Below are 27,989 nucleotides of genomic sequence, written 5' to 3'. Positions count from 1 at the left end.
CTAGATCACCTTGCTCAGGGCCTGGCACACGGCAGCACAGAGCAGGCTGTCTGTGTGGAGCTGAGTAAGTGTGGTTGTGTGAGTGCGAGATGGTGGTGTCAACTTGAATGCCCATTCCCCTGAACGCATCTTGCCCTGTCCTTCGCCCTGTCAGAAAATGACCCGCTGACAGTCCAGAGAGCACCAGGCAAAGAGGACTGGAAGGTGGGAGGTCATGGAGAGAGGATTTGGGAGGAAAATCAAGAAGATGCCTAGAGGGATGACTGAAGATGCTGTGAATATACCCAGCTTCCCAAGCTGATAACAAACTCTGGAAAAGCAGAGCTGTTAGAGGTTTAAGGGCTCTTGAGGCCAATAATGAAAGAAGGCCCAACCCCACAGAGTTTAGGGTTTCAAGGGACAGTGTAAAAGAGGAAATTGGCTTCTTTTAAGACATTTATTTAGAAAAATAACACTTTCCTGCCCTCCTCCCTCTGCCACGGGACTCGGGCATTATGCTTGGTACAACTCTGGATGGGGCCTCCCACCCACATAGGGTCCAGCACACACCGACGGGCTGCCTCACTGCTGGGAGGTCTCACACTCTTCCAGCTGCTATGGTCCTGTGCTCAATCCTTGTCCAGGCCTCTGCCTCCGGTCTCCAGCTGGAGAGAGGGCTCCGAGGGACGAGGGCAGCCTGGCCACAGTCTGTGTGCCCCTCCTGAGGCCTGCCGGAGCAGCTGGGGGTGGGGGGCTCCGCTCTCCCCCACCTCTGGGAGCTCAGGGCTGGAAGCGCGGGGAGCTGACGTGAGGCTGGTGGAAGGCATGGGTGCTGTACACCACCTCGGGGGGTGAGGGCGTGCCCGTGGCCAACACCGAGCACAGGGGCTCGTGGCTGCTCAGCACCGACGTGAAGTACTTCATCTCCTCTGTGAGCTGCTTGATCTCTTTGCGCAGGGCCGCGTTCTGTTTCTCCAGGTCTTCACTCTCCTGTGGGGGGGACCGGCATTGGACATTAAGTTCAGGGAAGACAGCAAGATTGGGGGTGGGGGAGCAGGAGGAGTCCATATTAGGTTTTCACTAACACAGCCATGCAGAACGGCATGGGTGAATTTTTCCGCGCATGTGAGTGTGTGCACGTGTGCATATATATTTGTCGGCGTCACGTGTGTGTATGGGGGCATCTATATAAGCACATGTATATATGAACATATATGTGCATAGATATTAGGTTGAGCCAAATGAAATTGCTGATATCTGCCTATTTTGACCTATAAGAATGGCAGTTTCATATGGTTCCATCTAACAGAAGTGTATGTGTGAATCTGTGTGTGCGTGTGCCCTTCTGTGTGTGCATGTGTACAGGGGTCCCCGAGAGGGTGTAGGTAGGCTGAGAGGGGCAGGCGTATGTCAAGGGCAATTGGCGGGCAGGCTGGAGCCTGAGAAAATGGGAACCGGTGAGGGAGAACATCTCACGCTAATTCCGCTCTTTTCCACTCTGTCACAGGTGCTCTCCAGGTCTCCCCAAGCTTTGCACTTAGTCTTACAGACAGAGTCCATGGTTATTGTAATTGTCTACTTCATCCAGATTCTAGAACACTTTAGGGTCTTGATAAATATTAAACGGTCAAAATCCACCCCAGTGTCCGACTCCACTCCATTCTGCCTGTTTTACTGTACTCTGGGCGTGTCCCAATCACATGTGCTTCCTTTTTTCCAGAAACATCTTCCCCCAATTGCTTAAGGGAACCATCAGATACCTGCTGATCAGGAAAACTGAGGGCAAAGAGTGCTGGGTACTGATCACATCATTAATTAATCACCAATTACCCTCCAGCAATTAACATATACTGGAAAACAATTGCGCCTTCAGAAAACCCTGGGGGAATTGCATTTTAAGGTTCACATTCCTTGACTCAATCAAACTGACTTTCTCCGATACAAGTTAGTGCCCAGAGAGGAAGGGGAAATGGCCCTGGAGATGCAAATAAATCACATTTCAGTCCAAAAAGCAACCTGATATTTGGAGTCCAGGTCTTCCTTTTCTAGTTCTGTTTGATTTAGGTCAGCATTTCCGAAACTTGCCATATCATTTGTATTAATTTGAGGGCTTATTACAAATATAGTTTCAGGCTGTTGCTGAAATCTAGAGGTTTGAACTCAGTGGGTTTGGGATTTGGGGTGAATTCTAGGAATCTGAATTTTTACCAAGTGCCCCAGGTCATTCTAATGATCAGGCAAGTTTGAAAACACTAGTTAAATAGGATATTAAATTTATTTTAATCATTCAAGGACTTATTAAGTGCCTGGCACATAGTAGGAACTCAAATGTTTGTTGATTGACTAGTTGATGACATCAACTGCTGGGCTAGAAGTTGACTCAAAATTATGGTGGGCAGTGAGCAGATATAAGACAACTAGACATTTAAAATTTGCCTTAAGTCGTTCATCAGGAACATGAGCCGCAGGCTAATGAAAGAGCTAGTTACACTGCTAATTACCCTAACAAATGCACCTGGGATGTTCTTTTTTTTCTAATTATTTTATTGAGGTCATCTTGGCTTATAACAGTGTGTAAATTTCAGGTGCACATGACTGTATTTCAGTTTCTGTATAGACTGCATCATGTTCATCATCAGCAGTCCAATTTTTATCCATCACCGTACACACATGCCCCTTTACCCCTTTTGCCCTCCCTGCACCCCCTCCCCCTCTGGTAACCACCAATCTGTTCTCCTTTTCGATGTGTTTGTTTATCTTCCACATATGAGTGAAATCATACAGAGTTTGTTTTTCTCTGTCTGACTTATTTCACTCAGCATAATACCCTCAAGTATTGTTGAGTATATGTTGTCACAAATGGCACACTTTTGTCTTTTTGAATGGATAAAGATGTGGTGTATATATATACAATGCGGGTTCTTTTCTCTCTTTTTTTGGTGAGGAAGATTGTTGCTGAGCTAACATCTGTGCCAGTCTTCCTCTATTTTGTATGTGGGATGCTGCTGCAGCATGGTGTGATGAATGGTATGTAAGTCTGCACTCGGGATCCAAACCCCCGAACCCCGGGCTGCTGGAGTGGAGTGCACAACTTAACAACTACGCCACCAGGCCGGCCCCAATGGGGGTTCTCTTAAAAAAGAGGAGCTATGAACCCATCGAGCCCGTTTCCATCCATTTCTGAAGGACAGATGCCAGCATGCTCAGCCTCAGCCTGGCACTTCCTGCATGAGGCTCCAAGCTAGAAAATGTGCCTAGGTCTGTGCGAAGGAAAGCCCGATCTCTAAAATGGGCTGGTGCGTGTGGGACACCAAGAGCCATGCTGGTGGAGTCGGAGCCCCTGGCTGCTGCTTCTGCAAAGGGTGGCTGGCTCATTGATCTTACCATTGGTTGTTTCCGGGCACATCCCAGAGGGAGGGCATCCCCTCTTTACCGAAAGGTGAGATAAAGCCACACATGAGCCGGGGGGTGTCGGTAAGACGGGAACTGGGGACCGGGAGTCCTGGCCCCTTCCTCTAGCTCTTTTCCTCGCCCCCTCTGAGAGTTTCCACTGGTGACAACATTTACCGTAAATTTTGTGCTCCGAAGAGCCTGGGCAAACCCCGAGGCTCAGGGAGGGGCAGGGTGGGCGGGCTGCAGGGACGAACTGCTCTGACCTTCTCCCCGCCTAGAGGCAGGCCCAGCTTACGGGAAGTGACAGCAGGTTCCTCCTCCCGGCGCAAGCTGCGCTGAGCGCTCGCTGGCTGCTTTCTCGTCTCCCTGCGTCCGCCCCCCTGCCTGCAGATCCCAGAGCTCTAGGGGGCGGTTCATAACCGCGGCCGCCTCTAACCAGAAAGCCACCACTTGTGACAAGAAACTTGTCTGTACCTTGGGAAGCAAGACTGCTTCCTGCGAGGGCCCCAGAGAAAGCAGCCCTGCCAGCCCAGGGGCCTGCAGCCCGCCAGACGCATGCAGGAGGAAGAGTTCGACTTCCCTTGCAGGAGGAAGTGGCTGATCTGGGGCCTCATCCCTCCACGTCCCCACCTACCGCTGCTCGGTCCGCTCTGAACCTCCCTGTGCAGTCACGCCCTGGGAAGGGCTCACAGGGACAAGTGGCAAGGGCAGCCACGGGAGCTGCTGTCTACCCAGAGGTACAACGATCACGTCCTCTAACTTCCCCCTAACTTTCCAGTGGGGGCTGGAAACCTAGAACTCAGTGAGAGCGAAGAGGAAAGGAATGTTTGGGACGTGTACGTTTCAGCTTCTAACACGCATGCGACGGTGGGGGAGGGGTGAGCCTGCCTTCGGGCTCCCACGTGATCTGCCTTCTACTTTTTAGAATTCATCGAGGGCCTTCAGGCTCCCCACAAGAGCCCGCTGGGGTGGATACAGAAGGCCGGCTGTTCTCATTACCCCCACTTTACAGATCAAGCCAACTGAGACCTGGGACAAACGTACTCCGCATATTCCCCCAAATGACCACAGGCTGGTGGCAGCAGCTGTAGGGAGAAAGGGCAATAGGATTCTTCTCCAGACACTTATTTTCTCAGAGGTCCAGAAACTCTGAGTGAGTGAGTGATTGTTCTGAAGCCCCATAACCTCGTAGGGGCCCGAGCAGGGCTTGGCTTGGGGCTTCCCCGTTCTCTGCCCTGTGCTGCGTCCAGCACACCCAACTGCTTCTCCTGGGGGACTGGCCACGCAGGTGACCAAAGGTCTCCAGAGCTCACTAAGAAGTCCTCAGCTGCCCTGCGGTCTCCCAAGGGACAACTGGGTCTTGGTTTGGGTGATCCCTCAACACAACACAGTACAAGAGCCCTGAGTCGGTCATATTCTTCCAACCAGAGAGCGGATCATCTGCTTCCTGCCCTGAGAGGGGCGGGAATCTCCTGTCCAGCCACTCTGTTAGCGGGCTAACTCGAGGCCAGACCTTCCTCCAGATGCAGAGCGAGGTCGGGAATACATGACAACGGTGGGCATAATCAGCAGTAACTGGGGTCAGGGGTCCTGGGTCCTGGTCCTGGCTGGGTGACCCTCAGTGACTTGCTTTCCCTCTCTGAGCCCCAGTTGCCTCCCTTTCAAACAGGAAGACTGGACCAAACAATGATTCTCAACCTCTGCCACACACTGGGGTCAGTAGGATGCGCCGAGGAGCTTTAACAACACTAATGCCTGATTCTGATTTAATCCATCTGGGGTGCAGCCTGGGCATTGGGTTGTTGAAGGCTCCCCAGGGGATTCTAACGTGCAGCGTGTGTTGAAAACCACAGGCTTAGAAGATCTCCAAGCCCTCTCCAGCTCTCAGCTATTTCAGATTCCAAACTGACTATCAGAGTGTATTAGCAAACTAGAACCTCTAACCTCCACCTATTGGGAAGGTTGTGTGTGTGTGTGTGTGTGTGTGTGTGTGTTTGGGGCAGAGGATGTATGCTCAATTTATATGAGAAATATTAGTAGAAGCCAAATTTTTAAAATAAAATAATGTAGCTAAAATAATCTAGCTTGACTTAATAATAATAAGCATTTACTGAATGCTACCATGTGCCAGTCACTCTTTTAAGTATTTTTCAGTTATCATGATATTTAATCTTTGCAACAACCCTATGTGGTAGATATATTATTATCCACATTTTACAGAGGAGGAAAGACTAAGGCACAGAGAAGTTAAGTGACTTGTTTAAGGTCACACAGCTTGTAAGTTGCAGCACCCGTGTTCGAATTGAGGCAGTCTGGCTTCAGAGTCTGCACCCACCATCCTGTCTTGCCTTTGAAGTCTGTTTAAATCTTATGATATTTGGTAATTATCCCCTGTGAGGCCTCAGCCCTGCTGGCTTTCCAATTTCATCTTCCCTCTTTGCTGCTTCATGTGAATCCAGATGCTAACGTTAACAATTCGCCTTCATCTGTGGGCTTATTACTTGATGCCACTCCTATCATGAACCACAAACAGCTTGGGGGTGGCTAAGCAAGAGGCTTCATGGGGGTGTGGGAACATTCTGGGAAATTCCCTACTGGAGGGGCGAGAAGGGGGTCACTCAAAGAGCTCTTGAATGATGGGGAATCCCCAGACAGGTCCCTTACCCACAGGGAAGCCAGCTAGGACTACAAGGCCAAGGACAGGCATTTTACCCAAGGCTGTGGCAGGGACTCCCCAGGCATTCTGAGCAGAACTTGGTCCTCCTTCCTGCTAGCTCTGGTTTAGTGTCTTGACCTTCTCCTTGAATTTTCTAATCGAAATTTCCAGAAGGGTGAAAATAGTCCCTGTGTGTTTCCTCCTCAACAGAACACGCAGTCATTTATTGGTACAGTGACCTTTTAGCTCCCACCCACACTTAAATATGAGAGCTGTGTGTGACGCTTGCTGTATATCCCTCACACCCAGCTACATGTTGAGTCTCCAGCAGTTACCAAGCCCGGGCCAGCAGATGCAGATACAGGTGGAGCCCACCATTCCTGGAGAAGTCTGAGAACTGCGAGGTAGGACACTGCCCAAGCCAGAGGAGGATCTATGCCTTCCTGCCTCTGCCACCCATCCCGGGGAAATCAGCCCCAACTCCTGCTCCTCACTGGATAAGGAGAAAAGAACAATCACTAAGCCACAGGTCTTTGCACTGAGTAATGTACGTGTCTGATTCTGGAGAAGTCTTCACTTTCATGCCTGCAAGCTGAAGCTCTAAGGCCTGAGTGCCCTCATCATCAGCCGATGCTTAGCCGCATCAGCCATGCCTCAGGGCCCTGTCTGGAGTCCTGTCGCCCGTTCCTTGGCTTTCAGGACTATGATTTCATCGACCTCCTATGTGAGAAACACCATAGGTTGGCTCACACAGTCTCTGTCCTAAATTCCTTCCCCTTACTTTCCTCTAGAGAGACTGGAAAAAGAATGTCTCAAATGCCGAGCTTCCCTTGCAGCTAGGGGGGACCATGTGACAGATTCTGACCAATGAGATGTAAGCACAGAGGTGCCCTTCCCAACTAAAAAGGCAAAGCCTCACCAGGACAAAGGTCATTCTCCCTCAACACAGACTGATGTTCAGCAGCCATTTTGCAGCCTTGAGGATGAAAGACACCTACTGAGGTTGGCTGCACAGAGAGAGAGAGAGAAGGAGCTTGGTTCTTTGCCAACATCCTGACACTAGCCTTGTCTGTCCACTTCTGAACTTCTTATTATATGAGAGAAATAAACCATGACTTATTGATGCCTATGTCTGACAGTTTTTCTATTTCTTGTAACCGAATGCAATCCTGACTGATAACTCAAGTTGGAAAGGTTATCACTGGCAAGCCCAGTTCTGAAAAATGAACAGCCAATAATTGCCATCAACACGAAGGTTTGAACTGTTTGTTCAGTCTTTTTTTTTAAGCTGCCAGGCCTCTGGGACAGAGTGGGTAAATACCCACCTAATTACCCCAAACTCGCTCCACACATTCTACCAAATGACCCGACAGGGTTCAAACGTCACTACTCCCCAGTTCTCAACACGGGCTGCCCACTGCAGCTACCTAAAGAGCTTTAAAACATCTTAATTCTTAGACCTCACCCCTGAGAGGTTCCACTTTAATTGTTCCAGAGTGGGTCTCGGGCATCAAGATTTAAAAAAATAATTCCCAGGTGAGCTTAATGAGCAAGGAGCTGGAGAATCATGTTCATAGCCGAACATAAAATAATATTATATTATTATATAAATACAATAAAATTAGTATGATAATATAAATTATATTAAAAATAAATATTTTAAATATTTCAAAATGTAAATAATATAAATTATATCATTAAATATAAACAATATTTAATAACATTGAAAATTAAAAATATAGTAATCATACAAATAATATAAAATATAGATAATATTTAATAATATTAAAATAATATAAGTGTATTCAATGTTTGATTTTATTAATATATTTTATTATATTTTATATATGTATATTTTTGTTTTATTAAATATATTTTATTTTATAATACATAGTATAAATAATATAAATATAAATATAATATAAAGGACTTTAAAGAGGTGGGAGAACATTTCTAAGTCAAAAAAATTTTCTAAAAGTAAATGCTTAAGGCAAAGAGCCTTACCATTACATTAGTATCATCTTTGGTGAAAACAGTTTCAAGTAGCCCAGAACAGCTCCTTCTTATGATGGAAAGGCGAGAGGGAGGGCGCCTCTTGGACCTTATTGCTAATAACTTTACCAGATTAGTCACCCTCTAGATGGCTGAGCTCCGTGAGGGTGAGGCTGTCATTGTCTTCACTGTTCTGGCCTCAGTGACTAGAACTGGGCCTGACACCTAGTAAGTCCAATAAAGTCCCATTGCTTGACTGCCAGCTTGGGATCTGTGATAATTGACCAGAATCGGAGACCTGCATTGGGGTCTCCGATTCTGAAGAGTTGCCTACGTAAATTTGTGGTTTCCAGGAAACTTCCGAGGCACTATTTCAGTACCTTAACAGCCTCTCCTTTTTAACTCCAGGGTAGTGACAAACGAGGGCAAGAGATTCGTTTTCTAAAAAAGGCCCAGGTCCAACCCCTGCTTAGCGACACTGTTGTTCCCTAAACTGAAGCTATGGAGCGGGAGCCGCAGAATGACGCCGCTCTAGGAACTCTGCATGTAATTTCGCCGGTGGGGACCCGACCTTCCCCATCCCCTCCTTCAAGCAAAGGAGACTTGAACAGCTGTGGTGAAAGCCAAGTTGAACAGTTAGTTAGTGTTCTTAAAGTTTTTATAAACAACTGGAAGGAAGGGCATATGCTTCCATTATGATAATACATCAGATATCTCCATCTGATGGGGTTATGGGGAAATGCCAGGCTCCCTGCATTAAACAAATGAATAAATATAATCTTCTCCTCAATACAAAGCAAAAAATGCAGTATTGCTTTGTTTTACACTGGCTCCCTCACCTAACTCTCAAACAGCCCAGCGAGGTGTTGTTGCGTCCCCTTTTGTAGATCGGAATTTAGGTTCAGACACATCCCCCAGGCAGGTTCTGAATTCGTTTTGTGGACTCCTCATCTGGCTCCTGCTCTCTGCAGCACAGCAGCCTCTACTCCTGAGGTCCTCCTCACTCTGTCAGGCACACAGGAGGCTGCTATCTCCTTGTCCAGCTGAATGGATCATTTCTGCTGACATTAGCTCTAGTACTGGGAATATGGCCTTTGCTTTTCTAATGTTCTGGACCACCTCACCCCCTGAGCAATAAGGCATATTCTTGTGCTAGCTGAGTACCCAGAAAATATTTGAGTTACAGGGTCCTCAGGTGCATCGTGGCCCCAGGAATCTAGTCCCCTCTGCTTGGCTCTGAACTTTATCACTACTCTTGAATTTTCGTAAGAGCTCCAGGTTGCCCTCCCTGGTTCCCCTAAATCTAGGGCAATCAGACGTCTACTGGGACAGTCCCAGTTCATACCTATTATCTTGGTGTAATTAAAAAAAATTTTTTTTTTAAAGATTGGCACCTGAGTTAACATTTGTTGCCAATCTTCTTATTGATTGATTGATTGATTGATTGATTTTCTTCTTCTTCTCCCCAAAGCCCCCCAGTACATAATTGTGTGTTCCAGCTGTGGGTCCTTCTGGTTGTGCTACGTGGGACGCCGCCTCAGAGTGGCTTAATGAGCAGTGCTAGGTCTCCACCCAGGATCCGAACCCGTGAACCTAGGGCCGCCAAAGCAGAGTGTGAAAACTTAACCACTACGCCACTGGGCTGGCCCCTGATTGTTATTTTTAATGGACACATTATCAAATGGATGATCTACGATTTACTTAAAACGGCTTTCCAACATTGGACGTTTTGGTTGGTATCAAAATGTTGCTATTATAAATTATGGACAGTGGACATCTTGATCCATGCTGGGTTTTGCTGCTGTTCAATTATTTCCTGGGATACATTCCTAGGAGTGAGATTGGAGCAAAGGGCACAGTCAGTCTTCCAGTCTCTGGTAAGCATGGCTGTAGCAGGGTTCTGTAAGGTGCACAACTTCACCAGCAGTGAACGCATGTATCAATTTTACTACAACCTCGTCGGCAGTTAGGTGTTATACTTTTAAACAATTTTATTTTGCCAACTACCTTTTTGAAGGTTTCTTAATTTCATTTTAATGTCACAAGTTACCAATTACTAAGGAGGAAGAACTTTCTATGTGTCTGTTCCCTAGGACAGCATTCTCAACCAGGGACAATTTTGGAGGCATTTGGCAAGGTTTGGAAATATTTTTGATTGTCACAACCTGGGGGGTGAGGCGGTGCTACTGGTATGTAGTGAGTAAACTGCATGTCTCACAATGCCTGGGACACCCACCCACACACACAACCAAGAATGTCAATGGTGTCAAGATTGAGAAAACCTTAGTGTGTATTGTTTGCACAATCAGCATAGAAAATTAGGTTATTTTCATTTTGGTAGGAAAAATGTTATGTAAGCTTTCAGTTCATAGCCTCTGCCCGCTTATCTATTGGAGTCTTGATGTTTTTCTTAAAAAAGGATGTCCTTTCTATAGTATAAATATTAAAGCTGCATTTACTTAGTTTGGTGCAAATATTTTCCCCAATATGTCACTGTCCCTTTAATTTTGGATTACAACTTTAAGACCTTTTTAAATAAAGGAACATTTAAACTTCAGCCCGTCTCAACCTCGGACTCTCTCTGGTCTCTCGCTGTCTGCTTGGGTTCTGTTGCTGAAGACCGTCTAGGTCGTGCAGGTGTTCGGGTTACTGGCCTACTTCCTGGTTTATCCTTTGCAAAAGGGCAGGCGAGAGCAACCTTATCTGCACAGCAAAGTCCTGTTCAGCAAAGTGGCACAAAACAAAAGCAAATGGTGGGAGGACAAGAGGTTTGTTTTCTGGGGTGTCCTTGAGGAAGACATCAGTGTCCTCGTCATAGCACGGCAAGTTGTCCTAGAGCATCTCCAAGTTTCCTTTTAATTCTGTGATTCTATAAACAAGAGAGTATGACCATAATTACTGTTACTCCCTCCACAAGCTACCATGTGGACTCCTGACGGGACCCTCTCCAGATAGTCCACAATCTGAAGGGGATTTTGTCCTGTGGAACCAATCTATGTCCCCAGGAAGCAGTGGGCCAGACTGAGTCCTACAGAGGAGAGGAAGACAAGCCCCGAGCAGCATGGGCCCAGCTCTTTGGTGAGACTCTTCCATTCTTTTCAAGAGAAAGAAGTCTGGTACTGCCGAGAGCGGCTTCATGAAGATGTCTGCTGAATGGGTGCTGTCAATTTGTGACCTGGGACCTACAATCCTGTTTGGACGGAAATTCTTTATAACGTCAAGACCAGTGTGGCGCTGGCCTCTTTTCATAAGTGCCTCCCAAACTTACCCACACTGACCCATCGTCAGTAGGGCAAGCCGTTAGGGGTGGTGGATTGCCTTGACGTGTTCTTCCTTCCCAAAGAAAATAGTCTAATTTTTTACTCTGATGTTAAAAATGGTACACATGCATCATAATAAAAAAATTACGAGAGGCTGGCCTGGTGGCGTAGTGGTTAAGTTTGTGCATTCCGCTTCAGTGGCCCGGGGTTCACTAGTTCAGATCTCAGGTGCAGACACACACACTGCTCATCAAGCCATGCTGTGGCAGCGTCCCACATATAAAATAGAGGAAGATGGGCATGAATGTTAGCTCAGGGCCAATCTTCCTTAGCAAAAAGAGGAGAATTGGTGGCGGATGTTCACTCAGGGTTAATCTTCCTCAAAAAAAAAAAAATTACCGAAAAGTACTGGGACTAGAGTAAGTTACTCAAAACTCACCCACTCATAAATAACCACTGTTCGCATTTCAGAGACTGTCCTTCCAGACATCTCTTTATGCATGCAAACGTGCCCGAACCCACAAATTTTACATCAACAGGACTACACTCTTTGTAACTGGCTCTTTCCACTAAATACTATGTCTGTGTTGACACCATAGATCTACTAGCCATTTTTAGTGCCAGCATAAATTCTATTGTATGAATGTATCATAATACACTTAATTCCCTGGTGCTGGGCATCTGTCCAATCTTATGGTATTGATAAAATGTTTACTGTTCACAAATAATGATGAATTGAGCATCTTTGTGCATCATCTTTTCTTCAAACTCTTGTAAGTGGAATTGCTGTGCCAGAGGGTCTTCTCATGTAAGATGTTAATATTTATTGCTACACAGCTTTCTTTAAAAATGGTTTCAATGGATTTATTGACATATTGCATAAGGGATGTCTTTACTTTCTTGACCAGGCCTAATAATGGAAGAGGAAAAGTGAATTTTGGAGGATGTTGCTTAAAGAACAAAAGAATAAATTCAGGAAGAGATTTAAGGGAGATATCAGTTAGGGAAGATGAGTACATCTTCATGAGAATCCATAGGAAGAGGCAGCATAGCCTAGTGGTTAGGAAGATGGGTTCTAAAGTCAGACAGACCTGGTTATAAGCTGTGTGACCTTGGACAAGTTACTCAACCTAATCCAGGAATTATAAAATGAGCTTTTGTGCAGATTAAGTGGGATACTGCAGGTAGAGCCCTCAGTGCCTGGTACATAATCATGTGTTCAATTAACACGTTTTTCATAAAAGAAATTCATAGCAATAGAGGCCCAAGAGAAATGTCTCTTTTCCACAGATGAGTCACCAATTTTACACTGACATTTTTTAGGGTGGAACTAGCCAGAACATTCCTTCTGTGTTTTTGGTTTTGTTTTTTTTTTTGACCTATGACTTCTCTCTGCCAGTAAACCTTATGGCATGGTCTCCCAGAGAGAGAAAAAGAACTCCAGGAGTGAAAAAGGACCATAAGCAGCCTTCTCCTCCAGGCCTTTCCAGAAGACCAAGAACAACAGTGTCAGTCTAAGGAGGCCCGGGAGGTTGTCTTTGCTGAGCTACTTTTCCTCCATTACTCGGTTTTCTTCCAGTTGTAAATGCATAATTTACACTCATAATGTTTATTGTATATGGCATTAAGGGTGTACCCTTGGACCTATAAAGGTTCCTCTTTTTTTAAACTAGTGTGGGACTCCTTCAGGAGCCAGCTCCAGGCAAGCACCTGTCTCACTCCCATCCAAGGACGTACCGACAGTTCTGGCTTTCCTATGTTACTCTACCTGGCTTCCCGGTCCATCCTCGAGGCCAGATCTGACTTGTCAACAGCACAGATCTGGACTAATGTTACTGTCTGCCCACCATCTCCTCTACTTTTGGCCTTTTCATGAAAGCTTCTCAATTAATCTCGACTCTCTTTCCCACTAACCTGGGACAGTGACTCAAAATCCTTCCTGCTGTAAGGCACTGAGGGCCACCGTGGTCAACCAGGATGGCCACACAATGGAACCGATTTCCATCCCTTATGGTGGCTCGTCTAGTGCTGCAGACTCTAGGATTACTCAAATCCCAGCCCACAATTGGTTCTCCCAAAAGACTGAGATATTTGCGTAAGATGTTCAAGCGATAAAACATCACAATGGAAGAGTATTCAATGTTTGAAACCACAATTAGAAAAGAAATCCTATGTAGTAATCATCTTATGTTGAGTAATGATCGATGTTGAGAATTTAAATACCTATATTTTAAAAATAAAAGCATATGATAAAAACATCCAAACTATAAAAAAAGGTAAAAAATGCATAGTATCTCTCTCCTGCTTTAGAACTTTATTCCTACTTTTCAGAAATAAATATCTTTAACAATTTTTTTGGCAACCTATTTGAGAAATTTTAAGTTCATACACATAAGCACATATATGTTTCTTTTTATTAAAAACACACATGGGGGCAAACTATGTACTGTATTCATATCTCTTTCACTTAAGAGTATAGAAACTTGATCATCTTTTCAGATGAGCACATTCCGATGTAACTCGTTATTTTACCAGCTTCGTGGTATTCCACTGAATGGACAAACGATGGTTTATTTAGTCCTTTACTGATGGATATTTAGCTTGTTTCCAGTCTTTGCTATAACAAACAATGCAGCAATGATTATCTCTACATATACATAATATATAATCTGTGGGTGTGTTTGTAAATAAATTCCTAGATATAAAATTGCCGAGTTACAGAGTATATGCACTTATAATTTGGATGAACATGGTCAAATTATCCTCTAATGGAGTTGTACCAACTTATACTCCTACTAGTACTGTGTGATGGTACCTGCCTCTCCATCGCCTTGGTAATACCATACATTAGCAACATTTTTTCGTCTTTGCCAATCTGTCAAGGGAATCTCACTGTCGCTTTCCCATTCTCCTAAGTGAAGTCTAGCATCTTTTCCATATTTACTTGCCATTTATTTATGTCTTTCTATAAACTGCTTATACATAATCATTACTCATTTATCTTTTGGGTTGTTAGTCATTTTCTTATTCATAAGATTGCTCATATATTAAGTAAAGATATCCTTGTTTGGTCAGGTGTATTGCAAATCTTTTTTCCAGTCTGTCATTTGCCTTTGATTCTGCATACAATATTTTGAGCTCTATAGAAATTTTCACTTTTTCTATCTAAAGGTAATGTATATCAATCTTTTCCTTTATGGTTTCAGGGTTTTGTATTTTATCTGGAAAAGACTTCACTCCAAAATACATTTTTTAATGCTCATTTTTTTTCAGATTTCTTTAGTTTTCTTTTTTTTTTTTTTTTTTGCATTTAATCCATGTGTATTGTACAAGAAATGAAGACTCTAGCTTTTCCCCCCACAAATGGCTAGCTAGTTGTCCCAATTCTATTTATTGAATAGTTTAACTTTCTCTTACTGGGTTGAAATGCCATCCTAGTCATTTTGCGTTTGTTCTTGCGTTTTACAGATTGACATTTGGTTCTTAAATTCCAGTTTGTTTGGGGGTCTATTTCTGTATTCTGTTCTGTCCAATGCTCTGCCTTTTCCACATTGTTTTGATTTCTATATTTGTAATTCACTTTAATATCTAGTTCAGCCAATCTTCTCTTATTACCCTCCTTCTTTAAAATTTTCCTGACAATTCTCACATGGTTATTTTTCACTGGGAACTTAGAACAGCTAATCTAGTTCTCCTCTGACTCCCAGGAAATCCTATTGGGTTTTTATTGGGATCACATGAAGTTAAATAAAATTTATAGATTAGTTTAAGGAAAATTGCTATCTTGTAAGATAAGGCATATCTTTCCATTTATTTGAGTGTTTTTTGAAGTCACTTAGAATAATCTTAAAGTTAAAAATAATAAGCCATACATATTTTTTGTTAAATTTTATTCCTTCCTTCCATTTGTGGTTGTTGGTATTATAAATGGAATCTTTCCTTTTATTAAATTTTCTAATTGGTTATGGTTTGCTTATAGGAAAGTTGTTACTTTTTGTGTTAATTTTGAAGGCTGACTGCATTCTCTTATTATTTCTAATAATTTTTCAGCTGATTATCTTGGATCCACTTATTAGTTATTGACATCTTTTGGAGATGAACAGGTCAAGATTTGCCTTTCTCCTTTTTTAATTCTCCTTTTACTATGCCTAACAGACTCTCCAGTTGTCTGTGGGAAAAAAGGAGCAAAGTGTGAAGCGTGTTTGTGTGAGAGGCCCAACCAAAGGAGAATTAAAACTGAATGTGGACTCTCGTTGTTGATATCACAATTATGAAAAGAAGTACTTGATCCAGTTTATGTGAGGAGTAGTCAATGCCAGGGATGTTATCACACTGCCATGAGATTAAACACAATTATCAAAAGAGGCTCCTTCCTTACTCTCCTATTTTAAAAGCAATCAATATACAGTCTTTTGGTGTAAACCATTTATAAGATAAATACTGAAAATGTTAAATAGTAAGTGTCCAATACTCTCACTGGAGAAACAAAATAATTCTTTTGGTATTTTGAGAGAGATAATAGTGACAAAGTTGAAACTGAGAAATTGATATTACCCCAGCATATATAGGCTATACACTAGTATAAACATGGTCCTTATTTGATACTGTACTCTCAGTAGCTTCTAAACCCTGGTCTTTAAAGTTTTGGTAGATGAGTTCTATGGTTGTGTCTGAGGGCCAGAGAATGGTTCCAGAACCTCAGCAAGTGGAGCCAAGCATGGAAAGGAGTCAAAGGCAAACCAAGCACTCAACTCTCAGAATGCTATTGGTAAACCAGAAGATTTCTATCCAAATCACAAACATAATTAAGAGGATAATGGATGGTTAATTATCGTCTGAGAGGAAATGAACACGTCAGACCACAGCCAAACCCTTTTTGATGGTGGTGGAGTTATATGTTGCTGCCAAAAGCTTCTGCCTGAAGCCAGGAAACGTTAAGTTGCATTGACTGCTTGCTGTGTAAACTCTGATGTGACCTACTCACTGGGCAGAGAGTGAAGACCAACGTTGTGGTGCTCACAAAGAGAGAGGAGGAGTTTGTGTCCAGGTGTGGGGAAGATAGGAACATTCTAGAGACTGAGGCTGGGGATGTGAGTGTGGATGTGGTGACTATGTGACTAGGGGCTCCATAGACCCCAAGCCCCAGAGATTATCCCAATGTAGTCATGACTAGTATCATCCGATGGGCTCAGTCTTCTGGTTCTAACTCTCGTCTTACAGAGAGACAGCTGAGTCAGAGTTGAAAACCTTGCCACAGCAAAGAGACATATATGTCACCCTCATTGATATGCCCCCAAGGGGTTGAACGCAGACCAGTGGGTTGAATTTACATGGAGACAGTTAGTGCAGCTCAAGATAGCAAGACTCTTCTGCTCATGCTAGGAGGGAGAGAGCTCTCCATCACTAAAAGGAATCAGGCATACACTGGGGACCATTCTGGGGGGTGTTGTACATGACTCTCAATCATCAAAAGTGTGTCTGAACTTTCCAGCCTTTAAGAAATCTTTTAGCCCTGAAATTCTGAAATATATACCTATATGTATATATATATAATCTCAGTTGTGATTATCTTGCTTCTTATAATATCAACTACTGTTAATGTTACTCTTATTATACTTATATTTTTTGAGTATTTATTATATACTAGGCACTGCGTTAAGCCCTTTACATGCACTATCTCTATGAGGTAGTTACTGTCACTTCTCATTTTATAGATAAGAAAACCGAGTCTAAGGAAGGTTAAGAACATCTCTAAAGTCGGTCACACAGATAGCAAGCAGCAGAGCTGGGATTCAAAACCTGTCCTTTTGGCTGCGGAGCTGCTGAGCTATTCTTAGATTCTGCATTAAAAAGAATATTACAAACTTATAAAGCTTATAGCTTTTTTCCAGTCTCAGAACATTGTCTACTTGTACAAAAAGGAAGGTTTTATCCTTTCCAATTTTTATTTCTTTGTTTGTTTACTTGCTCTAAAGAATACTGAATTAGAATCAGGCTCTGATAGAGACAAAGTGGGTGATCATAGATTTTTAAGCTTAAAACAGTAAACTGGAGTTTGCAGACGCTACGCCATAATGAAATCATGGGGAACGTAAGCAGCAGGGCCACTAACAACTTAACATTTGATCAGAGTTACCAAAGAGAAGAACAAACTCGGTGTTCATTCATTCCTTTTTTTCAGTTCAACAAATATTTATGAACTTAAAACTATGTTAGTGTGCAATGGAGAATATGCTGAATACATTTCAAATGAAACACAAGCATCCAATCAGAGGTGGTGTAGCCTGCTCTCCTTCCTTATAAAGCTAAAAGAAGCATGGTTTTTTCTAAAACTACATCTTCCTTTTTTTTTGGTAAGATTAAAACAACTATCCTAACTGACTGGTTGCCATGTTAATCTTTCAAATAAACACAAGTGTTTTCATTTTTGGTGCCAATTGCTCTTTTTACCATTGAGATGAATTACCAGGATGCTAGAGGTTCAGGAATGGTTCAGGAGGAAGGACAGGAAGGCAGAGTTGCTAGAAGAAAGGATGAGGGGATGGAAGAGGAAGGAGCCAGCGGAGTAAGAGTTGATTGAACGAGGACCAAATTAAGAGGCAGAGTGAAGACAGCTAAGGTGGTGATGCGGGAGACAGGGAGGAAACATTGCTCTATGAAGCACACAGCCAGAATTTAGAAACCCTGAGTAGGGCCTTGGGCCACGGGTGGAATTGCAGTTCAAGGCCCCTGCTCAAGCCAGTGGTCAGAGCCTTCTCTAAAAGTTTGAGACTGGAGACAACTCAGCCAAGATGGTGACCATTCCAGATAGGTTCACTTGAAACTGCATCTTTCACAGACCCCTTGGGATATCATTAAAGACAGAAATTTCAAAATAAAACCGTAGTGATGTTCAGAAAAGAGCAGTAAGTTGCAGCACCCTGTGGACCTCCTTGCCCTGAATGCAGGGCCCAGGGTGGCTGCCCAACTAAACCTCTGTGTGATCCTAGCACCGCAGGATAATGGGCTCCCCCAAAGCACTTAGTGCCTTCCAAATTCCTCCCAAAGACAGTCCTGCCTTCTGCTCTCTAAGCTCATGAGGGATGGAGCTCCCTCTGGCTATGCATCTCTGAGAAGGTGGTTCTGCTCTCCACCCAGCCTCTGGGCTTCTTACACTCAACTCATTTACCCCTCTTGCCCTCTCAGGGGTCATTCAGGAAGAAGGGCTCATTTCTCTGTCAGCCTTCTAGCCCATTCCGTGCTACAAAATCTTCTCAACACACTCATAAGACAGCCTCGCCCCCAGCTCACCCCACAGTCCTCACCCCTCCACTAACTCCCCCTGTATACACGTCCCCACGCAGGCAGACTCAAAACTCTGGTCCAAGTGTCCATGGGCGGTTGGGGAGCAAAGTCAAAGGTTCAAGAGGATGAAGAAAAGTCTGAACACTCACCAAGTGCAGGGTGTCGGCTTTCTGTGTCTGCCTCTGTCGGCTTTTCTGGGCAGCGATGCGATTTTTCTCCCTTCTCTGAACTTTTCTCACATCATCGGATGAGTCCTGGGAAGCAGAGATGATAATTAGGCGAGTCTGCTCCTCTCTTCTGACTTAAAACAGGCTCTCATGGTGTTTGGTATCCGTCTACCCTTCCTTCCATTCCTTCATCTTTTCATTTGCACATCCAGCCCCTATTTACCAAAAGGCTGAACCCAAAAGAGAACTCTTCCCCACACTCTGTTATGCTCCCTTAGGTCTATAAATTTTGGGGTCAAAAGATACAGGAAGAGAGCAAAAGACCTTGAGGCCTCAATAGGGCTGTCTTTGGAAAAAAATGGTTAAGGCGATGAAGTGTGTTTTGTCACTTCTCCTCCTCTTCAGGGCTGCTCCACCCTTAATTCTCTCACTTTTTGGCCCAGAACCTTCTTGCTATTTTTTTTAAACTTTGTTGAGCATCTACTATGTGCCAGGTTTTGTGCAAGTGCTTTTTCCGAGATGCTCTTAGTTCCTCAATTTCGTGATGTTAATATTATTATTTCCATCTTACAATAAGTGAGGAAACTGAGGCTCAAAGAGCTTGCTCGAGGGCTCACAGTAATCTGCGAGTTATGTCTGCCGATGTGAAACCTGATGCCTTTCCAAGCCCCCTCCTGTCACCACCACCCGCTGGTTTGCACCCTATGCGTCTTCTGCTGCATCCCTGGGCTGAGGTCCCCATCCCAGATCTGCCTCCTCTTTCCCCTGCATTCCCTTCATTACGCTCAGTGACCTTGACATTCTCCATGACCCTGAGCACAGCGCCTGGTACAAACCAGAGGCCAAGAGTGGCCTTAATGGTGGAGATTACCTGGACATGGCAGGTAGTGATGGGTGCTTAGGAGGACAAGGGGAACTTTGGGTGTTCTCTAAGCAGCCCCCATGGATGGGCAGGTCCTCTACTTGGGCAGGGAGGTTGGCTCCAGCTTTCCCCCAGATGCTGCAGGTAAGTGTAGGAGTCTGGGTGAAACCCTTCTGCAGCTCCTGCCCTGTTCCCTCTCACATCCCCGCAGGCTGGAGGGGCACAGTTCCTAGGGCAAGACTGTGCTCACCAAGTGTTCTGTCTCACCAAAGTGCCCAACACTTCCAGGTTGTGGCAGTAGGAAGGTGTTGGGTTAGATAGGGAGGAAGTGCTCTTCCTCTTACGGGGATGGGGAACCAGGTTACCCTGGAAGCCATGAGAAATTTCCTTCCTAAGAAGAATACAGACTTCCAGGCAGTCTGAGCCACTCCGATACCATCTTGAGCAGAGGCCTGGATCCTTAGCCCTCTAGAGGCCTCTGCTAGGACTTCATCCCACCTGTGGCTCTGTTAGATCTTTATGACTGATGCTATTTTACGTATTTTTATGCTTTTATTTTGGCTGCAGAATGTTGAAAACACTCTTGGATATCTGAGCTAAGGAAAGAATGCAGTTTTAAAACCACAAAGTTGGAGAAGAAATTTTAATCCATTGATGTGTTGGATGAGAAAGAAGAGGCCTTCCTACAGCGAGGGATGTCAAGGAATGTGGTGAACAGAAGCCCCAGAAGCTGGAAGGCAGGTAGGATGTCCCATTTTTTGGCAATCCTCAAGTCAAAAACTTACGACTTGGAAGTCACAATCTAGACTCCAAATGTTCCCAGAATCTCTACCTCAGTTTCTCTGGTCTCCCCAGAGCTGAGCTGAGCTGCTAGTCAATGTCCCCAACAAATCTCCAAAGCCACCTGCTGATTTATTTTCTTCCGCCGTCCAGAAGCCACAGGGGAAACAGCTATCCTTCGCGACTCCAGCATCCCTCTCCACTGGCTGTGCTAGCAACAGGGGCCGTGCCCTCGTAGATAGAGAGAGCTCCTTCCGTGCTGGCCCAGGTTCCTCCTCCTTCTAACCTGCTTGTTTTCTTCTTTAGTGTTCCCTGATCCCTTTTCTCTTGCCCTGATGGCTGTCTCCTGGGAAACCGCATCTCTAGCATGTGGGTTGTACATGCCAGCAGCCCACTCTAATCCTCCTCCGTGCACTGTCCTACTGTCTTGGAGAGAGGTAGACCCTTTGCTCTGAGAGATCAGAGTTCTTTGATGCTCACTCTCCTCTTGGCTTCCTAGAAAGCTTCATGGGGTGGGACCCCAGGTGAGGCGGAGGCAATGGGCACCGTCGGGGAACGGAGAGGAAAAGGAGCTTTGGCAGAAAGGGTGGGAGGATGAGGGTCTCCTCCAGTATGCACAGCCTGATTGCAAAGACTGTGTCTTGAGTCTAAGAGTGCTCCTGCCACCAGCCACTTCCTCGCTCCTCAGCTCCCTGGGCAAGACAAGGAAACCTGCCCTCTTCCTGCCCCCCCAGGAGAATCAGAAGGTAGGAGGGAGGGAAAGGAAGACTCTACCTGTTTGCCAGGGGGAGGAGAGCGGCTGAAGCTAGAGTCGCTGCTGTCGGAGCTGTGAGGCATGGCTGCAATCTTCCGGGCTCTCCACACAGCCCCAGGTGCCTCTGGGTTCTCTTGTCACCAGCTGGCCTCCCTGCTTGACTGCTCCCAGGCCACCAGCCCACCCCACTCCACAGGTCCCTCCTCTGCCCGCCCTGCAGCCACCTCTGACCCCTGCGTCCTCCTCACTCTGGGGTGCAGAAACACTGCTCCCCACAGGGACATGTCGCTCGTTTTGGGGCTCGCGCGCGCTCTCTCTTGTGGTTTCTGGTAATTCACGCTGGAAGTCACATGGGCGGAAACTTAAAGTTAGAAGTTAATTTGAGAGAAAATACACATCTGGGAAAAGACCTACAGAATTATGTGAAAGAAAGAAAAAAAATACACAAAACCCCAAACACCTTCCGACAGTTTGAAACGCAGAACAGCTCTCTTCAATTGATGAAGATAAAAGAGAAAAACAGCCCAGGGAGGGAAAAACCCCAGCCAGAATTAGCAAGTTTGTCTTCTGTCAACATGGGCAGAAAGGACGGGACAGCAGGGAAACAGTTTCCATTGTCACCCGACTTGATTTTTAAACCAAAATAAAGCAATGGGACTGAGATTTCTTTCTGGTTTTCAACTGAAGGCAGCTGTCCATCGTGTCTTAAGGTAGGCCTTCCTCATAGCCCTTGCCACCAGCCTGCCTTGGGGTGGGCTAGGGATGAAGGGGCCCAAGGGCATGGTCCTTTCCTGTCTATCAAACACAAGAGGCTGTGGAAGATCCAAAAGCCACCTAGGAGGCTCTGGAACTGATGTTCTAAAAGTTTATGCATCACTATGCCTCTTGGCAGGGTGCTGTCTTTAGAGAAAAGATGCCTCCCATGTTGAAGCATCCGGCTGTCGGATTGGCCTGGAATCTTGCGAAGGTCGCGAAGTCGGAGCCCAGAATGGAGAAACAGTAAAAAATAGTTGTGTGAGCACTGTATTCAGAGCCAAACCAACCAGGATTTGAATTCTGACTACCACTTATTGTATTGTCGCCTGGGGTAGCTCACTTGAGCTCTATGCCTCTCACTGTCTCCATCTGTGCATGGAGGATGATAAAACCTGCCTTGCCTGCCTCTCAGGGCTGTTTCGAGAAGCAAATAACAGCATGCATTAGCAAGCCCCTAGCAGAGTGTGAAATGTGCCATGAGGATGGCAGTTCCCTGCCCCCCCGACTAGCCCTGCCAGGAGCACATTTATGGCATTCTCAGTAAGCCACCCGACCCTCACCTGGCCTTCTGGCCTTTTAAAAAGAACTTGCCTTCCCCGCATGGCTCAAAGGCAAACTCTCGCCTTCTTAGCCTTAGGATTGACAGGAAGTATGGCCCCCAAAAGGGTTTGTATCCACTGGCTGAATTTCTGCCCTAAGACAATATTGTCCTAAGGGCAAACTGAGCAAAACGAAATTCCTTCTCTCATGGAAGTGACGTCTGAGTGGGAGAGGCAGACAGTAAGCAAAGAAGTTAACATGGAAGACGTAAGACAGCAGATGGTGCAAGTGCCATGGAGGAAACGAAAGCAGCTGGGGGGTCGGGAATTCCAGGGTCAGCGGGTGCTGTTTCTACGGGGTGGTCAGGAGGGCCTTACTGAAGGGGGACATCTGAGCAGAGACACAGAAGAAGGGAAGGAGTGCGCAGTGTGGGTGTCTAGTGGGAGAGCATTCCAGGCACTGGAGTCAGCAAGGAGCTGAGGTGGGAGTGTGTTCAGTTTATTAAAGGAGCCGCAGGGAGGCCAGTGTGGCTGGAGCAGACAGGTGGTGAGTGGCAAAAGATGAAGTCAGCGAGGTGTCAGGGGGCGAGGTCATGTAGGGTCTTGGGGCCACTATGAGGATCTTGGCTTTTATTCTAGAAGAAATGGGGAGCTCTTGAAGGACCCACCCTCCCACTTCCCCTCTGTGATGCTTTCCCTCAGCCACTATTTTTTCCCTTCATAGCACTTAGCACATTTTGTAACTATTTTACTAGTTTATTTACTTAGTTTCTCCTGTTTCCCTCATTAGAACGTTAATTCCATTTATAAATTTCATTCAACACATGTTTATTGAGCACCTACCATATACCAGACAATGTTCTTAAGTACTGGAGACAGTTAGTCCTTTGACTTTTTCTCTGAATGAGATGGTGTATCGGTTAGTTTTGCTGCCTAACAAACCACAAAAAAGCTCAATGGCTTGAAACAACCACCATTTAGTTAAGCCTGAGTCTGCAAGTCATTTGGAAGGTTCTTTTGGTAGAAGCTGTGCTAGGTTGGTCTTAGCTGGGCTCCGTCATGTGTCGACAGATAGCTGGTAGGTTGGCAGATAATTGGTTCCTGTAGGCTGGTCTTGCTCTATGTGGTCTCCCATCCTTCCACAGGCTTGCCTGGTCTTGGCTACACAGCAGTTGTAGGATTCCGAGTAAGGGCAGAAGCATTCAACACCTCTTGAGACCCAGTCTACACACAACGTTCCTTCTGCAATATTCTGTTGGACAAAGAAAGTCACAAGGCCAGTCCAGACTCAGTGGGTTGAGAAATAGACTTCACCTCTTGATAGGAGGAATTTAAAGAATTGTGGCCATTTGTGCAATCTCCCACAGAGGAGAAGCCATCGGAGGTTTCGGAGCAGTGGAGTGTTGAGCTCTAACTTAGATTTTCACAGAATCTCTCTGGATGCAGTGGAGATTTTACTATAGAGGAGCAAAGTGAAAGTACAGAGACTAGTTAGGATTATGCCATTGGATTATTGCAATAATCCAAGTAAAAGATGTTGGCGTAGACGAGTGAAGTAGTGATGATGAGGGTGATAAGTGGGCCGTGGAAAAACCAAAGACCATGTCTGTCTTGTTTATAATGATGTGCCCAGTGCTGCCTAATAAATAGTTGTCAAGTGAATAAATGTATGAATGAATTCCCATAGAACTTTGCTCATAACTTATGGCACTTATCGTAAACTGGATTGTCCTCTATCTTTCCTCACCCTTAGTATATTAGAAGCTCTGTAAGGATAAAAACTGTCATATTTATGTTTTGTTCAGCTTAAGTTAACATTTATTAATACCTACTATGTAGCAGAAATCATAAGACTGACTAAGACAGAGATCCTGCCCTCATAGAAAGAAGAGGAAGTAGTCATTTAATCAAACAGGTTATTATAAGTGTTGTAACGTTCAGATGAAGTTCTTAACTCTTGGAACATTCTATCATTCAACAGGAAATACTTGTTGAATGAATGATTGCCGGACTCTGTGTTCCAAATCAATACACTGCTTTAGTATTTAACAGAGATGAAGGAAGAGAGAAATGAAAACCCAGCTCTTACACAGAAAGATGGATCTCTTTCAATAGTATTAATTATAAATTATTTTTAAATCTTTAAAGAATAATAAATACTTGAGTATCCACCAGTAAGCTTAATAAATAAATTGCGATATAATATACATCTATATATCCTGTATGTCCCTTCCTAATCCCACTTCCTCCCCACCCAGGTAAACGTTTTCCAGAATGTGGCCTTTGTCTTTCTTATGCCTTTCTCTATACTTAAACCATATTTACGTATACCTGAGCAATACATAGTATTGCCACACATGATTTTAAACTTTTTACATTGTCAATAGTTTTGCATTTAGTTTTTATTTTTTATTACACAGTATCTGAATGGTCGTAGCAAGGCTTGCGATATAAGCATCCTGCCGAGGTTATTCTGGAGAACTCCACAAAGCCACCAAGTAACTGTTGTAATACAGCTAGCATCAGCTCAGTTAATATCAGCCTGCAGCCTAAGGAAAAGCTAAGGCAGCTTTTGTTAGACCCTGAAATCCTTTGTGCTGACAACTAACACATCAGGACAGTTGTTGGGTCATAAATGGCCCTGGTACAAAAAGAAAACAGCGCCACCTCTTGGTGGGCAATCCCAGGCCAGAGGCTTGGACCAGTGAGCCCCGATTTGACTTTCAAGGTGGGGGCCCTTGAATAGCGAACAATTTGTACAACTGTACCCAGCATCCTTGGTATGTATCACTTACTAGGTGCCAGGTATATGAATTGACTCATTTAATTCTCACAACAGTCATAGGAGGTAAGTACTCTTTTCTCCCCATTCTAAGGATGTGGAATGCTGAGGCACAGAGAGATTAAGTAACCTTTTCAAGGTCACACATGGCAGCTGCCATCCCCCAGAGTGATCAGTCTGAGAGTGAGAGGGAGGAGGAGTCACAGTGCCTTTTATGACCTAGTCTCCCATCACTTCTGCTTTATTCTCTTCGTTAGAAGCGAGGCTCTCAGTCCAGGAGAGAAAGAGAGACATGGAAGGAGGGGGATCTCCGAGAATTTAGGGCAGCAGCTCTTTGCTAATCTGTATTTCAGTGTTTTAATAACCGGTATTTTAACACGAGTGCCTATTACATCTGCCTCCTCTACACTTAGCAGGATCCATTGTAGGTGAATGGGCTCATTAAGGTAATTGAAAATAGATGGTGTTCTGTAGCCCGCCACAAACCTGCTATATTCATGCCAGTTCAGCTCTCCTATTCCTCTGATGTTTTCAGTGCCAGGACAAATATATACCGCAGCCCATCGTCAGCTGACTCAGCTCATCTCCAAGACTTTGAGATCTAACTGACCCGTGTTTGACAAGAGCAGGGGTGCTCTGACCGTCTCGGGAAGGAAAGGGGTTGAAATGCAGGATCCAAGCGGAGCAGAAACCTCCTGAGTATCTGTGGTGTGCTCCCCACTCTTGGGGGGCAGGGGGTGTGCTGACTACATAGCTAGGTACTTCTCCTTCAGGAGGGTCATTTCAGAAATGAGGCCTCCCTGCCTGCAAATAGGTGCAGAATCTCCCAAGGCCAAAAAGAAGGAAGGAAATACTCGCTTGGGACCCACCCTCAGAGATTCTGATTTAATTGGTCTGAGCAGGGGTACTTTTTACAAGCTCCTCGGAGGGGGGGCGGGGGGGGTTCTAAAAGGCAGCCATTCGAGGTAGGGAAACCTTGGAGCACATTTCTCCAGGAGGGGGTAGTTTTCGCCCTCAGAGTCGAGGGACGCTTCCTGGCCCAGGAGGACTAGACGCCTCCCTGCTCTTTCCTGTCCCTTCACTCTCTCTCACCTGCCTGGGACACAAAGGCCCCAGCCAGATTCCAGCGCCCTGGGGTTAACTGGCTCCAGATCTATTCCCATCACCTGCTTGGAGTGGTACTTGACCTGTCTGGGTTAAGCCCAGAGTCCAGTCCACTAAAGCACCCAAGCAAGAGTGGGGCCCTCAAGAGGACTCAGGGTCCGGAAGTGTCAGCAGCTCTCCTCGCAGGCTCGCACCGGTGCATTCGGCTGCTGCGTGGGACCGTGGCTGTGTCTTAGGCCCCCTCTGCCTTTTGCTCTGAGAAGCAGTTTTACTTTCCTGGAGCATTTTGCCTTATATTCCCTAATAGTTCATTCTCTAATTAGTAAAGATGAAACCCAGGCAGAAGAAAGAAGAGCAGAGAAGAATCTCCTGAGAGGGCAGGCAAATGTCCCCAGGTTCCCCAAGGGCACCACGGTGGCGGAGGGAGGAGGCCGTTCCGGGAAGCTGCTGCCCACCCCTCCAGGCTGCCCCGCACCCCTTCCGAGTTCCTGGGTTATCACCCTCCCCCTCGTCGAGACCATGAATTCGTGGATGCTAAGCCCGGCTCTCTTTCTGAGCTCCATCTGAGCGCCCTTTTGGTCCAATTGGTGGATGTACCACCTTTGAAATCTTAACAGTTGACTGCCACTTTTTAGTTATTTGAGCTAAAATAATAGAAATCCCCTAGCCGCCTTATTTTTTATTTTTGGTGGAAAAAGCAGTATGGTACATCTTTATTGCTTACAAGATGGCTAAAGGGGATTTTTCTCAAAGTTTCCCAAATAAGTAGGGAAAACATTTACCTGAGGGCAGAGCTCTCCAGTAAAGGGGCCTGAGGGGGTGGCCAGGTGATGGCAGGGAAATTCCCCCTGTGGGCATGGCCTATCGTCCAACTCTCTTGGCGTAAAGCCCAGATAAAGACTGGTAGGAAGCTCCTAGGAGGGCGCGGCAGCCCTGCATGTGGCTGGGCCCCAAAGGGTTAAACCAGGGCTTCTCAACTGCAGCCCTTCTGACACCTTGGGTGGACGATTCTTTGGTGTGGAGGGCTGGCCTGTGCATTAGGACGTTTAGGAGCATCTTTGGTCTCTACCCAGCTAGATGCCAGTAAAACTTGCAGCTGTGAAAATCAAAACTGTTTCCAGACCTTGCCAGTTGTCCCCTGGGGAGGGGGCCAAAATGGCCCCAGGTGAGAACTACTGAGTTAAAGACCACGCACGCAAAAGCAGCTGTTCCCCTGGTCAGTCTGGACCTGGTGGCTACCTGACAAATCCCCTCAAAGCTCAGGAAGCTTCTGGAGGGATGCGCTCTGCTCCCTGCAGCTTTTGTGCTCCCAGATTGTTGACCTCCTTCAGCCTGCAGGTACAGCCATGCTGAGAACAGAGCCACCTGCAGCTCCCAGAGTAGGCGTCAGAGGTGCTTCCGCCAGCTTCCCCTCTTACCTGTCCCTTTCAGACAGGCGGGAAGGAAATGCGGCCTCTCAAAGATCAAGAGAGGTCACTCCATTTTCGGTTTCCCACTGGATTAAGAAATGAAGGTATATCAAAATGAGGTAAATATTACAGTCTATTTTCAAAGCAACATAGTTGTGCTAGAATTAGGTGATTTGGGGATTCGTATAATGGTTAATTCATGGCTCGCTGGAGGTGGTACTGTCAGGGAGGGGGAGGTAACTTTACAGCCCAGTGAATTCCCTCCTCGCTCG

General features: G+C 45.4%; 1 protein-coding gene and 1 long non-coding RNA gene across 2 annotated transcripts in view; one reads left to right on the top strand and one right to left on the bottom strand.

Moving 5' to 3' along the window:
• The window catches only part of LOC124230821 (uncharacterized), an 80,282-nt gene that overhangs the window by 10,609 nt on the left and 41,684 nt on the right, over window positions 1-27,989 (top strand). The window contains exon 3 of the long non-coding RNA XR_006886294.1: window positions 20,161-20,334. This is a non-coding gene — a long non-coding RNA (uncharacterized LOC124230821). The remainder of the gene's footprint in view (window positions 1-20,160; window positions 20,335-27,989) is intronic.
• On the bottom strand, window positions 89-21,322 carry BATF (basic leucine zipper ATF-like transcription factor). The gene is made up of 3 exons (XM_046647205.1): window positions 21,148-21,322; window positions 18,714-18,818; window positions 89-969 (listed from the first exon to the last, which is right to left on the bottom strand). Exons 1-3 carry the CDS (start codon window positions 21,208-21,210, stop codon window positions 760-762), a joined length of 378 nt encoding a protein of 125 aa, XP_046503161.1. The 5' UTR covers window positions 21,211-21,322; the 3' UTR covers window positions 89-759.

Source organism: Equus quagga, chromosome 20, assembly GCF_021613505.1.
Source record: "Equus quagga isolate Etosha38 chromosome 20, UCLA_HA_Equagga_1.0, whole genome shotgun sequence".
Classification (NCBI taxonomy): Eukaryota; Metazoa; Chordata; class Mammalia; order Perissodactyla; family Equidae; genus Equus; species Equus quagga.
The sequence above is the reverse complement of the archived record's forward strand: the minus strand, read 5'-3'. Positions and strand labels throughout refer to the sequence as shown.